At 45.9% G+C, this 15657-nt stretch overlaps 1 protein-coding gene across 7 annotated transcripts in view; it reads right to left on the reverse strand.

The window, feature by feature from the left end:
* Positions 1-15657, reverse strand: part of TMEM178A (transmembrane protein 178A) — a 74319-nt gene that overhangs the window by 35102 nt on the left and 23560 nt on the right. For 5 of the 7 annotated variants that reach the window (XR_013961456.1, XR_013961458.1, XR_013961460.1 and 2 more), the window contains exons 2-3: positions 9494-9607; positions 7701-7838 (exon numbers count right to left, since the gene is read on the reverse strand). Coding sequence is in view for 1 of the 7 variants with exons in the window: in XM_080684717.1 (XP_080540843.1) it covers positions 7701-7838; positions 9494-9607 (252 nt within the window). In the remaining 6 variants the exon portion in view is untranslated. Of the gene's footprint in view, positions 1-7700; positions 7844-9493; positions 9608-15657 lie in introns of all 7 variants that reach the window. The other 2 variants (XR_013961457.1, XR_013961459.1) reach the window with 1 other exon arrangement.

A 15657-nucleotide genomic window follows, 5' to 3' on the forward strand; every position in this document is an offset into this window, starting at 1 on the left:
TGATGAAAACCTGCTTTATTTTCTGAGGCCTTGACTCACTCAGCTGACAGTGGTAGAAAGGGTTACCATGAGCCCACAAATATGCCTCTGTCTGCCCTTCCCCCTTCCCACAAATGCCCCCACAGACTGGTCTTTAGTGACATTTTTTTAATCTTTCCAAGGTGTCCTTGAAGTTGTTCTGAATGAGAGGAAAGCCAAGATTAACAAAAGAGTATATCTGAGAGTTCCTCCTTTTTAGAGGCTCACATCTCTAAGAAGTTCCCACATATATCATTTGTGGGATGGGCAGGACTGTTTTTGAAATATTACAAGGAAAGTTACGGAAACTAGACAAAGCATTGTGTCCAAAGCTTTGGTAAAAAGAGGCCTGACCCATTCTAGGTATTTTAAAAAGTAAAAATAAAACCATCTAACTTAAAAGGCACCAAGAAAAAGTGTTGTTTAAATGATGAAAACATCTTTGTTATACCTGGATTGTTAGTCCTAGGCCAATTTTTATACCGTGGAATTCCATTTTGGTTCCATATCTATGATAAAAAAAAAAATCATAATATGCTAATTAGACCGGACAGCCGAACGACCTTCCGGACGTCCTTCCAGATGAAGCCAGGGCTGTGAGGGCTGAGCCCCTTGCGTGAATTTCGTGCATTGGGCCTCTAGTTTTAAATGATGCTGCCTTTTTGTCAGTAGCAATCTAGTTAATGGGACAGGGGCATGAGAAGATAAGGTACCACTCCTGCATTCAAAAGTTCCAAATCTAATGGTCCTCCCTAAAACCCATGAGGAGAGAAGCTGCCTCTCCTCCATTCTTCTCGTAGGTTTTTCCTTCCCCTTTCCTTCTCCCCTGGCCAGCTGGGAGTGACCTGTGGCTACCACGGCTAGCGTTCAGCCCAGCTGGTGGTGCCCAGGGAGGGAAGTCCCAAGCTCAGTCCTGGCTATTGCCGAGAGCATCTTCAAAAGGGTGAATAATTACTGGTTTGAAAAGCCCTGCATGCAAGCTCCTTTTCTTATAAAATATTAAGAGGGTTTCTGCCAATATTCTTAATTAGAAAATACCATGATATCACAAGATTATAGGGCTGGAAGGGATATTTTCGGGTCGAGACAGAGAAAATTTATGCGGCCATCCCAGATCATCAACCTAATTTCCCTCCCTAAAATCTTCATGGTGCCTGTGGCCAGCTGGTAAGATGTAATTAGGGTAACTGGGCCCATTCTTTGGACCATCCTCCTTTGATGTGCTTAAAAGGCTGAAAGAAGTAGAAGTTACTTCACCCTGGTTAGCCTGCTTGATAAATAACATAACTGCAATGCCCAAAGGCATAAACATTGACTCCCCTGCCCTCCTTCCCTCCCCCGCCCCCCCTTTCTTCAAAGAATGACCTGCCCATCATCCTGGTCTCTTTTCAATTTCCAGAAAGAAAAAAAAAAAAAAATGCCTCATGCTACTTTTCACACAGATTGAATGACTGGGCAGGAGTAATAGAGACAGACAAAACTTTATAAACCACCCCCCCAAATGTAAATAAAAAATCCACAATCTGCAATTATTAAATCCCCAAACACCCAACCTTTTCCTGAAAGATTGCAGCAATCTCATTTAAAGGCAAAGCCTGACCTGATGGGACATAGGCTATTTATAGTCCACATCGATCCAGCTCAGGATATGTTTTGCTGCAGACATGTTAATGTATTTGATTACAGACCTTGCTGAAGGTGTTAGATAATATATGCAGCATGTTCCCTTTCTAAAGGAAAACTTTAACATCCGGAATTCCAAAACCTGCCTGGCCCCAAGGGTTTCAGGTAAGGCATTGAGGACTTGTAGTTTTAAGTCATAATCAATGGATAACCCGTCCTAGATAATTCAATACAGCCATGCAGCCAAGTCTTTTTTTTATTTGAATGAATTAGTCTTTTAAAATTATTATTATTATTTGAATACATTGAAGCAAAGCAATGAATAGCCTAATTGGGGTTTTAATTGTTCCTGAGCTTTGCTGGGTCCGCCTGGGCTCGTGTCTCCCCTTTATCTGCTGCCACTGTGGCCACTCAGGGCATAAAATGGACCCAGTGGGCAATGAGACCCCCATTAAGGGAGGACCAGTACATCCTATCTAATAAAAGAGTAATATGCAAATTAACCATCACTCCACTACACCCACAAGCCATGCTCATCAGCCAATCAGGAGCGAGTATGCAAATTAACCCAACCAAGATGGCTGCAGCCATGGAGAGAGCAGGAGGGAGGCTTGGGTTTCCCCGGCGATGGAGGAAACCAAGCTTTCCACACACCCTGGCTGGCCCAGGCCTCTGCTTAAGGCTACAAAGTTTCAATTATAGAAGATAAATAAATCCCAACAGAAATGGCTGCCAAAAGGCTTGGCTCCACTCCAGCCTACAAAGTTTCAATTGTAGAAGATAAATAAATTCTAGATACCAGGGCCTCCGCTGGGGTCGCCGGGGGGCATGGCCAGCCTGTAAACCACCATGGGCCCCTCGCCCAGGCCACCCCATGCCCCAAGGGAACCCCCACCCTGATCTGGGACACCCTTCAGGACAAACCAGCTGGCCCCCACCCATTCACCAGGCCTCTATCCTATCTAATAAAAGAGTAATATGCAGATTGACCATCACTCCAACACACAAGATGGTTGCCTCCATGTGGTCAAAGATCCTGCCCCCATGTGGACACAACATGGCCACCACAAGATGGCCAGCAGGGGAGGGCAGTTGGGAGGGACCAGGCCTGCAAGGGAGGGCAGTTGGGGGCGATCAAGCCTGCAGGGGAGGGCAGTTAGGGGTGACCAGGCTGGCAGAGGAGGGAAGTTGGGGGCAAACAGGCTGTCAGGGGAGCATTGAGACATCAATCAGGCTGGCAGGGGAGTGGTTAGGGGGTGATCAGGCTGGCAGGCAGAAGCAGTTAGGGGCAATCAGGAAGGCAGGCAGGCGAGCAGTTGCGAGCCAGAAGTCCTGGATTGTGACAGGGATGTCTGACTCCCCTGGTAGGATCGGGCCTAAACAGGCAGTCAGACATCCCTCGAGGGGTCCCAGATTGGAGAGGGTGCAGGCTGGGCTGAGGGACACCCCCCACCCCATGCACGAATTTCGTGCACCAGGCCTCTAGTTAGAAGATAATAAGGACCCTACAACAAGACACAAACATTGTATTTAGCCTGGCCGGTGTGGCTCAATGGTTGAGCATTGACCCATGAACCAGGAGGTCACCAGTGATTCCTGGTCAAGACACATGATGGCATTTGGGGCTTGATCCCCAGTAGGGAGTATGCAGGAGGCACCCTATCGATGATGTTTCTCTCTCATTGATGTTTCTCTCTATCCCACTCCCTTCCTCTCTCTCTAAAAATCAATAAAAATGTATTTTTAAAAAAATTGTATTTAAAAATGTTGGCATTGAAATGGAAACACTCATAGATACAGAGAACAGCCTGATGTTGCCAAAAGGGAGGAGGGTTGGGGAATGGGTGAAAAAGGTGAAGGTATTAAGAAGTACAAACTGGTAGTTACAAAATAGTCTTGGGGATATAAAGTATAACAGAGGAAATATAGCCACTAATATTGTAATAACTATGTATGGTGCCAGGTGGACACTGGAAGTATTGGGGGAAACACTTTGTAAAGCATATGATTGTCTAAACACTATATTGTACACCTGAAGCCAATACAAAATAATATGGAATATAACTGTAATTGAAAAATTAAAAAAAAGTTTGCATTGAACAAATTAAGCCTTTAAAATATTTATATTTATAACAACATATTCTCATAATAATATGACTATGGCTACCGAATGGAAGGCATCATTTATCGTTGATGGAAATATTGCTTCCCAGTGCCCTGGAAGCAGTGTGTTCTAATGACAGGCAGCAGGTCACAGCTAGAAGGTGAGTGTCATTCCCTCCGTCCTCTGATGCCTCTGTGACCGCGTGTGTCGCCTCACAGGACATGAACCCAAAGGGCTACATTTGAAGCCCTTGGGGGATGTGAGGCCTGGCCCTGGTCCTTCGGCAGCACCTCCTGAGAGGCCCCAGGAAAGAGGAAGGGGGAGAGAACCTGGCTCCCCGGGGAGAACTGACAGCACTGCTGTTCCACTTGTGGGGAATGAAGGCCTGTCTGTATGCAATAGGCAGAAGGAGGAAGATCTCAAACTGTCACATCACTGATGTTCCTCATTGAAGGTTTGGCTAATAAGTTCAGGTGGAAAATGAAGACGCCAGCACATTAGAAGGGGCTAAGTTTAGCATCAAAAATCTGTGGGCGTGATTCTGACAAGGGCTGCTGAAGATACTTCTGCTTAATTAAAATCAGTTTTTTCTTTTAACCCTTAGGGCTCTCCTGTCCTACTGCAACTCATGTATCTTCTGCAGTGGATTCACATAGTTATTTTGGTGTTTACAGAGGTAACAAAGAGGCATTGGTAGTAGAAAAATAAAACAAACCTCCACAAATCCCACAGTAAAGAAACAGATGGCTACAACACAGCATAGCCACTCCCTGGAAGAACACGCAGCTCTTAAACACTGAGTAGAGGATGATGTAGCAACATGGGGAATGGTGAGGGTATGATGTTAATTGGTAGCCCAGAAGACTAAATACTTTCCATGTGATGATGGTCACAAATGTTTCTCTCTCTCTCTCTCTCTCTCTCTCTCTCTCTCTCTCTCATGAGGCAAACTCATGAGCAAGAAAAATAATTAAACGATCTAATTTTTTAGGGGATGGGATCTATAAGGGAATTTTTCCTTTATTCCAAAAATGTTGTTTGGGCAACCAAAAGCACAAGAAGGAAAACCATGTTGTGTTGTGTCTCTTTGTCCTTCAGGAATGGTAATCAAATTTCAAGTTCATAAGTTTGTTGTTGTTGTTTTGGTTGTTATGGATTTTTATTATTGTGACTGTTGTTTTGTTTTTATTTAACTATTGCACAGGGGCTTTCCGTAACAAAGCCTGAGAATCCCTGAGCTAGTCTGGCCCCAAGTTACAGATCAGAAAGAAGGGCTGAGCAGGGACAGGTGGAGCCAGCTCAGGAAACTTGGCTCCTAGCTCACCTCTGAGTCAACCCAATACTGAACTCCTACCCTTCTTTCATTTAATACCAAACCAGACCCTCAGTCTCCCAAGGAAAATCCACTGGGCCTGGCTTTTATGTCCCTGTGATTTATTTTATTGCTAACAGTTGTTTTATATGCTAAATTATTCATGTATTAACCACATTAAAAGTGTCCTTTAGAAACTGTAGGCATACCTCTGAGATATTGCGGGTTAGTTCCTGACCACCGCAATAAAGTGAGTGTCACAATAAAGTGAATCATAATCTTTGCCAGTAGAGGGTCTTGCCTTCAATTTATAAGAAAAGCAACCTCCGTGAAGTACAATAAAGTGATGGACAATAAAACGAGGTATGCCTGGACTACTCCTCAGGCTTTTGTCATCCACAGCTTCTCTCATTTTCCTGACCAGGGGATGTGATGCGGGCCTGCCCGGGGTTGGGGGGCGGGGGGTGAATTTGCATTTATTTCATGTATATGGGGACAAGAGTCAGGAAAATGGGAGCTCAGCTAATAAAAGGAGGGAGGAAAATGGGAAAGATTTTTTATGCCCAGTGAGCCCCAGCAGAGGCATAAAGGAATTCTCTGGGCAGCACGAGCCTCTGATTCTTTGTTGTCCTGGCCCACTTATTCCATCATTTGGATTTTAAATGAATCCCTCAGGCAGGCACCTGATGACTAGTCTTGAGGGTTCAAATCCTCCTCCAAAACCGCAGGAGCTAGAATTTTAGCCTCCTGTGCTCTTCTGTGTATTCAACAAAATCGGGAAAACCTAAATTGGTTTTCTGCTCACAACTACTCAGGGGACACGTGACTTCTGAATGCTCTGTCAGGATGTTGACATGATGACCCCTATTACTGACGGGGAGGGAAAAGGGGCAGGTGAGAGTTTCCTAGGCTGATTGGCCGAGCACACCAGAAAGCAAAGCGCCACCTACCGGTCAGCCCTGGAAGACGGACAGAAAGAAACCAGTGTCAGCCACAGAGGGGCGCTGCCGCCTCCAGTTAACAAGGCTGGCGCAGGTGACCACTACCCTGAGAAGTGCTAGGAAACCCAGTTGTGGTCACTTGAGTAACAGAACTCCAGGTTAATAGAAATAAGTAAAATTCGTGCAAGAGTAGGCCTTCGCAGCAGCAGCTGCCTTGACCCCACGGCTGCAGCCCCGGCTTCGTCTGGAAGGTCGTCTGGAAGGACACCCGGAAGGACGCCCGGACGGTCGTTCTGCTATTCAGCTGTTCAGTCGATTTGCATATTATGCTTTTATTATTACAGATGGCCACTTATCTAGAGTAATACTAGTTCTAATACTGAGCACCCTTCGTGAAACTGTTAATTTGGCATTCACGAATCATGCATACACTAATATTTTTGTGATTCTTTGCTGTCCTAGCTCATTTATTCTATACCTAGAGGCCCGATGCATGAAATTCGTGCAAGGGGCTTGGCCCTCACAGCCCCGGCTTTGTCAGGAAGGTCATCTGGATGGCCGTTCTGCTGTTCGGCCTAATTAGCATATTAGCTCTTTATTAGATAGGTTAGGATAAGGAACAAATGGGAAGATTTCTTCCCTGCAGTGTTCGCCATCAACTTAGATACTGACTCCTTTTTAGACAAAAATGTCCTTCCCCTGCCAATCAAAAAAGCCAAGTTATGTCTCCACCTCCACCCTCCACCCCACCCCCTTCCAATCTCCTGTTTTAAGATCAAGTCACTCCTCTGCTTAAAACCTTCTGGTGGCTTCCATCACCGATAAATTAAATCCAAGCCACCGCCTGCTTCTCATGTGATCCTCCCCTTTCTTTCCCTGCCCCCAGCCACACCAGTCTGCTTTCTGTGGTGCAAAATACACCCGCCCACCCCCGCTCTCCTCAGCTGCAGCACCCTCCCGACCAATGGTGCTCCTCACAATTCAGCTCAGAAATCGCTGCCTCGGCAAGGCCTTCCGGGTTCCCCTATCCCACTCTGTTTATTTTCTTCCTAGCTTTTATCACTCTCATAAATAGTTTATGTCTCCCCACAACAGAAATGGAGAAGGATTTTGTCTGCCTAATTCAGTGGTCGGCAAACTGCGGCTCTATTGACTAATGAGTTTGCCGACCACTGGCCTCGTTCATTGTGTGTCTCTAGTACCTAGAGCAGTGTGTGGTACATAGTGAGTCCTCAAAAACCATATGTAGGATGAAATGAATGAAGGTTTTGTGTCAAAACATGACTCCAATGACCCCATCACTAAAGATGTCATTGGAGTTGACTTTCAGCCTGGGGGGATGGGCTGTGCCGATCTATGACCCTCTCTCTCCTCAGGGCTCCTTGTTTGCCGAGAGTCCGGCCAGGGCTGGGGTGCAGTATGCAAAAATGGATAGAAAAATCAGAGCTGACTCATAGGAAGTTAAAACCCAGGATATTTCCATCCAACCTTCGAATGGGCCACAATGAAGAAATTGGGGGTGCATTTTGAACACTGTTGTTTCTTTAAATTCTGCATTACCCACCAATGCCAAATGAACCTTCTTCTGGCCACTTTTCCCACAAGTGAAAACAGAATAAATGAAGAGATAACAAAGGGAAGCCAGCGGCTTCCAGAGCAGCCTTCGCTTTGGCCGGGAGAGGCGTCTGAGGGGCTCACATACCTGTCATGAGGAACAGGAGGCCGGCCACGTGCTGCGTCAGGCTCTCCTCCCAGAAGAAACTGACCGTGGCCACGATGCAGCCACAGAGCAGGACAGCCACGGCCATGCCCAGGAAGCCGGCAGTGATTCTTCTCAAATCTAATCTCGAGACACAAACAGACATGCAAAATAATAAGCAGAAGGAGAGTCCTTGAAAATTAGAGAAAGAAGAGCTTTGTATATGTTATGAAAATTAATAAGTTGCACAGACAGGCTTAGGGCCTACAAGATCGAGGTTTAGGGCACTTTCTTCCCATTTCATAAGAGGACAGATGGGGTGTAACACCCCGAGGGGTCGGAGTTACCCTCTGCGAGTCTGTGGAGAAGTCCATACCAAGTAGAGAAGAGACCAGAGGGCAGTGCCAGGGTCAACTTGGATAACAGATAGCAAGTCACTTAGTACACTGACAGCAAGGTAGGTGTGCAAAATATCTGTATTATCTTTACAAGTGCAATAGAAATGCAGGTTTCCACCATGGCAATGGCTGTGATTAATCTGACTTTGGAGAGAGAGCCTGAAAAGCGAGTTATAGTGAAATACGGTTTCACCTGAGCACCACAGATGCCAGTTACTTTCTTTTTCATTTATATCGATTCCTGCCTATTTTCAAAAAGGATTGGAGAAAGTGAGGGCCATTGTGGTGACTGATATAGGGCCCAAAGTGCACATAGGAGACGTCTGCTCATAGCCAACCTCCCCCCTTAAACGTAGACCCTGCCACCCTAGCACTCACTGCCGCAGGTTAAAGAGGGACTATTCCCACTGTATCCACAACTGTCAGGTTTCGTCTATCACAAAAACACGAGTGTGATCACTGGGCCAGGAACACAGCCCCTCCCCCACCTTGTAGGCAAAACCAAGGGACGGACTGTCTACATGTCCCTGGACCCCTTTCCACTCTGATTGCTACGCTACAGCGGCACTCAGATTGTCCTGCTAGCTTTGCTTCTTTCTGTTTTCTTCCTTCCTTCCCTCTGCTTTCTTCTTCTTCTTCTTCTTTTTTTTTTTTAACAAAGCCAATTTTTAAAAGCGTTAGCTTCTTAAAACAATAGGCCCCAAAGATAGGGCTGCAGCCCTTGGGGCCAGGCAACAGGTCTGGAGCTAGGATGAGGGGCACACCCCACTATCAGATGCGTTCCTTTTTGCTTTCCCGAGTTATCTATCACCAGGCAGCATAGATCAACAGTTTTCACGTAAACATCAGCCCTCTTAAGCATCACAGTGCATGATCCTTTCTAGAGTTTCACATTTTCCTAGCAGTGAAAAAGGGTAGCATTTGCCATTGAAATGTAGAGGTAACAGACACCCTCTGAGAAGACTATGACATACGCTCACAAAAATAGTGCAGCAGAAACACCAAGGTCTAAGATAGACACAGCAGCTACAATGAATAGCATAGAAGCAAAACAAAAATGGGACCTAAGGTGTAACCTCTTTGGTTTACTAAGACAAGTGACCCTCGACCTGCAGGTCCTTACACCTGATGACTCAGTAAAGGAAGGACTCAGGAAGCCACCAGGGCACCACGCGTGCTGCACTGTCTTACGAAGCCTTATGCCTGGTTTGCACACATTTGGTGTGTCAACGAGTTGTGACCACGGCACAGTGAAATGACTCCCTGAGTCTCTGACCGAGTCGAGTTGGCCCCGAGGCCCATGTAGGATCAACACAACATCTTTCAGTTCAAACCTACGAATACTTGTTGTTCAGAGAGACACCATTTTCTCTCTGGCCTTTTCCCAGAAATACTCACGAAGCAGATGCCATTCATCTTGCTGTATTGTCTTCGTTAAATTGAAAGGAATGTTTCGTAAGCGGATTGGCTGAGAAAAGTGGTACTTGATCGCCGTGCACCGCTGCGCAATACCTTGAGGCAAACAAGAGATGTGATTTACTAGTTACATCTGTAATCGAGTTCTGGAGGCCCGGGGCCGAGTAACGTCTTCCAAACTGACTGGGATGGGGAGGGCGTAGGAGTGTCTTGATTATTTTCATTAATAGAGGCCAGTCAGAGCAGTAAACACCTAAAACATGAAATAATTTTTTAAAATCGTGTTTCTTTCTTTCTCCCTTTCTTTCTTTTTTACAGTGTGCTACCTTTTAAAAATACTCCACGTTTCACTTTTGAATGTATTCAATTGGATAAAGATCTAAACTCCTTTTATTGCATTTCAACACTGAGTTTGTGTTAACTAAATGCAAAACTCCTCAAGGGGAAATGGCCTAAAAGTATACAGATGGTTGGGAGAAATCAGCTTGAAATAGTAAGTGAACACAGATAAATTGCATAGGTCTGAAACTGGTCCAACCCCTAACTCTCAAATGGGTTGCATCAAAAAGTTCATTAGGAAGTGTGTTTTTTTGGAAACCAGAGACATTTTTCTATAAAGACAACATTCTGCAAGGCGGTTGAGGTGGTGATTAGGTCTTCAGGCAACCGCAAGAGCCTCTTTAACCCCAGGCCACCTGATGTAATTCCTACACATGCATTTCACTGACCCGAACTCTGGGTCCTGGGAGAAAGGGTGATATTGAAAAATTCCCTGCCTGAGGCACAATATTTTGAAATGGGCAAGCGTATCCATTACTTTATCTAGTACTTTCTACCGTCCTCCCTTCCAACCCATACTTTTACTACATAACTTAATATGGGACTATTTTCCCCCTAAAGTCTTCTGAATCCTATAAAAGTATCTACCCTCCCTTCAAATTAAAACACAATAGGACTTCCTTCTTCCATTGTAAATCATGTTGGTCAGTTGTTGGGATAAATGCAATCTGATTAGATTCGTTTTAAAAGAGATGTGAGTGAATGTTCATCCTTTAATCCTGACAGCTGTTAAAAAAAAATCCTTATAAATGCAAAATAATCTGGAATTTCAGTAAGTACAATATCTAATGCTGGTGATGGGGAGAAATTGCTCTAGACTCAGAGGGGCTGGCTCTGGAACAACTCCTGTGCTAGGGAAGGAAGTGCGTGGGTCCCTTTTATATCATTGCAAATGTCCTCAGGGCCCATCTCCTCCCCTGACCCTTGCTGGGAACAGGCACGATCCCAGTGGGCAGGGAGAGTAGCAGAAAGGAGCGGAGCAGCCTGCCCAGTCCCCCCACTCCCCTAGGGGAGTCCAGCCGGTGCCAGGAATGAAGTAAGCAGTGCGCATATCACCGCGTTACCATTCCTTCCCCACCAGGCTCCCAGGCTAAATTTAAACTGCCAGGATCCCCTGAAGTGAGAAGAGAAAGGAGGTGGGGAGAGTGGCAAGGTCTGCCCTGGACAGTAGTAACAGGCAGTCCTCAGAGACGCCTAAGACTCTGATGGTGAGCCCAGGGCTCCTCAGCCGAGTTTGCAAGAAAATGTTCTATGGCCCTGATGCTCCCCTCCCTTGGAGACTATTAGAGACTTCGGGCAGAATTAGAAGAGAAAGTGGGAGTGAAGGACAGATCAGCAGCAGTGTCAGAGGCCTGCCATTTGCTGTTTTATTTCCTTGTTCTGAAAAGCTTGTTCCACTGTCATCGCCGAAAGTCTAACAGATTACAAGAGGAACGTGTATGATTAAGGTCTGGCTTCCTCCAGCACACACGCACAACTGACACAGGAAGCTTAACACGAATCACACAGGAAAAGACCTGTAGTTTCTTGATGGCTTACCAAAGACCAATTAGGTCCTTTTGATAAAAAGACGAGCGTACACATGTACACGGGTGGTTGGTAAGACAGAAGTTCCATGTGATGTTACGGTCAAGAGTGATACTGTGAAAATCCACAAGGAGGCATTAGATTCAAATTTTTTCAAAGCCATGTATGCAGTTGGAATTAACTGGCTTTCCGGGTTTAGAGAGCAATGAATCTGGCTCTCTGAAAAGGAACACAAAAAGCATGATCTCATAGCACCAGATGGCATCACACAATGGGGGGAAGCAACATGCGGAGGGTGGAAAAGAACGAGTTGTGGTGGTCTATATTTAGTGATTAATGAGCTTCTTAAAGGGCCAAGAAGAGCCACTTCAATGACGATATTACCACAGAATCAGATCTATTAATATGCTGCACAGGGGTTAGGAACGGGGTTTATGGGCTGGAGAATGTCTGTTGTTTCTGGTGCTCAGAGAGAGGAATCCAATTCCAAGCTTAGTCATAGAAACCCATATTCTAGGTTAAATGAGGGAGAAATGTGAGAAACAGGACATGCCGTAAAATGTCGTTAGTGCCAATCAAGAAGGAGGCAGTACAGGTGCTAGCGAAAGGCCTGGCAGTCAGACAAACCTGGGTTTGAGTCCCAGCTGTGTGGCTTTGGGCACATTTAACCTTTCGGAGCCTCAGCCCCCTCCTCTGGAAAAGAGCGGGGAATAATGGCAGACACTACAGGGTTATCGTGAGGAATGAAAGAGGTAATTCAAGGACTTAGTACATAAAGTGTGGTCCACTGTCGAATAAATGTCAGCTTTCCATCCTGAGTTAGCTCTAGGGACCTGCCCACATTCTCTGTACAGAACCATTGCCACACACTAGGAGTGTGTACCTGAAATGGGCATCCCAGATGAACCCGGGCAGACACATGCAGCAGCTGCCTGAACAATGGCCCACCCAATGCCTCCCGTTTCCTCTCCATTCTCACTCCTGGAAGTTGGCTAACTGGCCTCCTTGCCACTGTGCTCTCCACCCTCCCCCCGCCTTGCTTTGCCTCTGCTTCATAAACCTGCTGTGTGCAGACGCGGGGCCTCCGGAGCCTCAGTCCCTCGTCTGCTACGTGCAGCGTAAGAACCGTTAGGCTTTACAATACCCACCTGACTTGGACAGTGTCATTAACATCACATGTTTTTTTTAAATTGGCTACTGTAAGTGGGAAATCGTTTTCTCGCCATAATGTGATTATGTATTTATTTTAGAATTATGTCTTTATTAAAAAATAAAGTGCCACAGAGTAAGTGCTACATAATGGTTCATTCCATAGTTTATGGTCCTGCCAATGTGCCACTTTCCACACTTGGGCAGAGAGAAGGTGGGAACTTCTCTGCTGGTCCCTGGGAGCGGTAAGCCCGGGTTTGCCTCGTCCAGCTCTGTCTCACCCCTGTTCAAGAACACACCGTTGGCTTCCCCCCGAGTCAAACCCAGGCTCCAGGTACCTAGCATCTGTCCCTGCCCCCCACCTCACTTACACTTACTTGTGACTGATCCCCAGGGGCTACCCCACACCTCCCAGACCCCTGCCCTGGCCAGGTGGTACCCATTTCTTCCTCTACCTACACCCACACCTTAGAACAATCCAAAACCTACTGCCCCTCCAGGCTGCTGCCTACATTCAAAAAACCCTCCCCAAACACAGCAGCCCCTGCAGCTTCTCCCTTCTCTGGCTTGAGTTTGCTGTTAGAGGCTGAGCCACACCTTCCGGCTTGGGTACTCAGTGTTGGTCATTTCCTCATAGATCAGAAAGTCGGCCTCCCTTTGGATTTCCCAAATTCCTTAGGAGTTGAGACATGTGACCTTTTCCTGGGTTCGTGACAGTTCTGGGTTCGTGACAGTTCAGAGACATGTCAACAACAGTTGCTGACAACAGCAGGGTAACCGAGGCTCTGGGTTCTCCAGCAGATGGAAGGGTCAGTGAACAGTTTCCTAAACATTTCAAAGGCCACTGGGAATTCCAGAACTGACCCGTGGGCAGAAGAGTAAAGAGCGATTTTCCCACCAGCTCTGTCTGCACACCCCCTGATTTAAAAGGAAAGATCAATCGTGGGGATCACAGGGCAAAGTAGCTGCCATGTTCTGGTCAGAAAGATTTGAGTTCAGAGGAATCCGGTGCTAAGCAGGCAAAAGAAAATGTTTTCCTCATCATCTCCTTTCATGGGTGTGAACAGCCCACACTTAAGATAAATAAACCAAGTGCAGTCAGTGTATGGCTTAGTGCTGTCTTTTAAGCCTCAAATGACTGAAATGAGTCCTGAAGCGCCCATCATCAAGACTCCAGAAATGAAAGGCGAGAGGTACAAAATGAGTAACTCTAGGATGGCACTGTCCAGTAGAGATACAGTGCAAGTCACATTTAGATATTCTAAATGTCACACCAGAAACACCAAGTGAGATTAGGTTTCATATATTTTCATTTAACATGAAATCGATATTCTGAAAATCGTTGAGATAGTCTGTATTTCTTTCTCATACGAGGGCTTCGAAATCGAGAGTGTTTTCCACTTACAGCACGTCTCTTGGACAAGTCACATTTCAGGTGCTCAGTCGTCTCATGTGGCTGGTGGCTATTGTACGAAAGAAGAGATTTCCAGGAGAAGGTGTTCAAGGAAAAGCAAGAATGTTTGGTATAGGAAGTACCTGAAAGATGTGGAAGTTATTCTTTATTTAGATTCTCTCTCCACAATATATTATCTTGTTCGAGAATTGTCGGTGATTGTCTCGTATTACTAACGCAGAATCAGCTTCTTAGTAATGTGGAGCTTTAGTATCTGCATTCACTCTCTCTTCTCTGGATGACCACTGGTTTCCCTGAGTTAAGTTTTACATTTCCTTTCATGTACTTTTTTGGGTATCTACACTAAAACATAATAAAAGATTTAAAACCAGAGATTCTCCGCTTCTCAGAACCATCCCAGCACATACAGTCGGTGACGTAGCTGATGGGATGGGTATTCTTCACTGGAGAGGATGTGATTTTATGTGGCCTATGGCGGGGGGGGGGGGGAGGGGGGGGATTTCAGCCCTGCAGATTGCTCTCTGCTTCTTCCTCCCTCCCCATTATTTTTCTCTCCTTCCTTTTACCTTTCCTCTCTAGCTGGAGATGGGAGAACCACAGTGTGGAGACAATTCCTATTCTTTGTCTCCATCTCAAAGTTGCCAGTGTGGGGAAGGGGATATAATTATGGCATTGGATAATGTCATTCCTTCTGTGGGAGGCAGACACAGACAGGAACAGACACCCCGTCCCTTACCTTGTTCCCTCAGCCCCAACCCATGTGAAATTGAATACAGCCATCAACTCAGTGGATGCTCAACCACAACACACTGTGTTATTTCCTTCCCACAGGGGATACCAAGTTACAGGGACAGACCCACAGTGGCTGTTGGTTACTCTAGGTCTGGTCACAACATGCTGACCTCAGAGAGATCAATACAGTCTGAACAAAAGCTGTCTTAATCGCACATGGGTCTAAAGCTGCTGTTAATACACACCTGATGTTCAAATCTCCTGGATTCAGGGAGGCATCTAGTCAGCGTGGGAAGCAAATCTAAGCTTTCCTCTCTCTCCAGCATGACTTTTTCATGTGACCATCAGTGAATATAGGCTGTTTTTTGAATCAAAAGTTTAAGCCTGTATACCCTCAAACACTGGAAGAAACTTGGCAATATGTGTTGTTGTTTTTTCTCCTGCATGTAATATGTGTGTATAAGAAGCAGCAGGCAAGGGTATAAACTAGAATATTGGCTTTGAAACCAGCTGTGTGACTTAGAGCACTAAACTCAACCACTCTGAGCCTGCATTTCCACCTTTGTAAAATAAGGGTATTACAGGCTCACAGAATTGTCATGAGGATCGAATGTACAGTTGACCTTTGAACAATGTTGGGGGTGGGGGGGAGGTTAGGGCTCCGATCCCCTCCCATTTGAAAATCCTCTTAACTGTTGACTCTCCATGGGCCTTTCAAATCCCTGAGTCAAACAACCTCGGACCCAAGGGAAAACAGTATTTTCCACCTGCAGTTGGGAACCCATGTTTGTGAATGTGAAAATAGTTTTCGATCTAAGGCTGGTTGAATTTGCAGATGGGAAACCCATGGGCTGCAGGGACAAATGTACATATGGGGCGGCGGCGGGGAGACCCACATATAAGTGGTCCCGAGCAGTTCAAATCTGAGTTGTTCACGTGCCAACCGTACTTGTAATTTCATCCTCATCTTCAGCATTTGGGAGGA

The sequence above is a fragment of the Plecotus auritus genome (genome assembly GCF_963455305.1).
Source record: "Plecotus auritus genome assembly, chromosome: 8".
NCBI lineage: Eukaryota > Metazoa > Chordata > Mammalia > Chiroptera > Vespertilionidae > Plecotus > Plecotus auritus.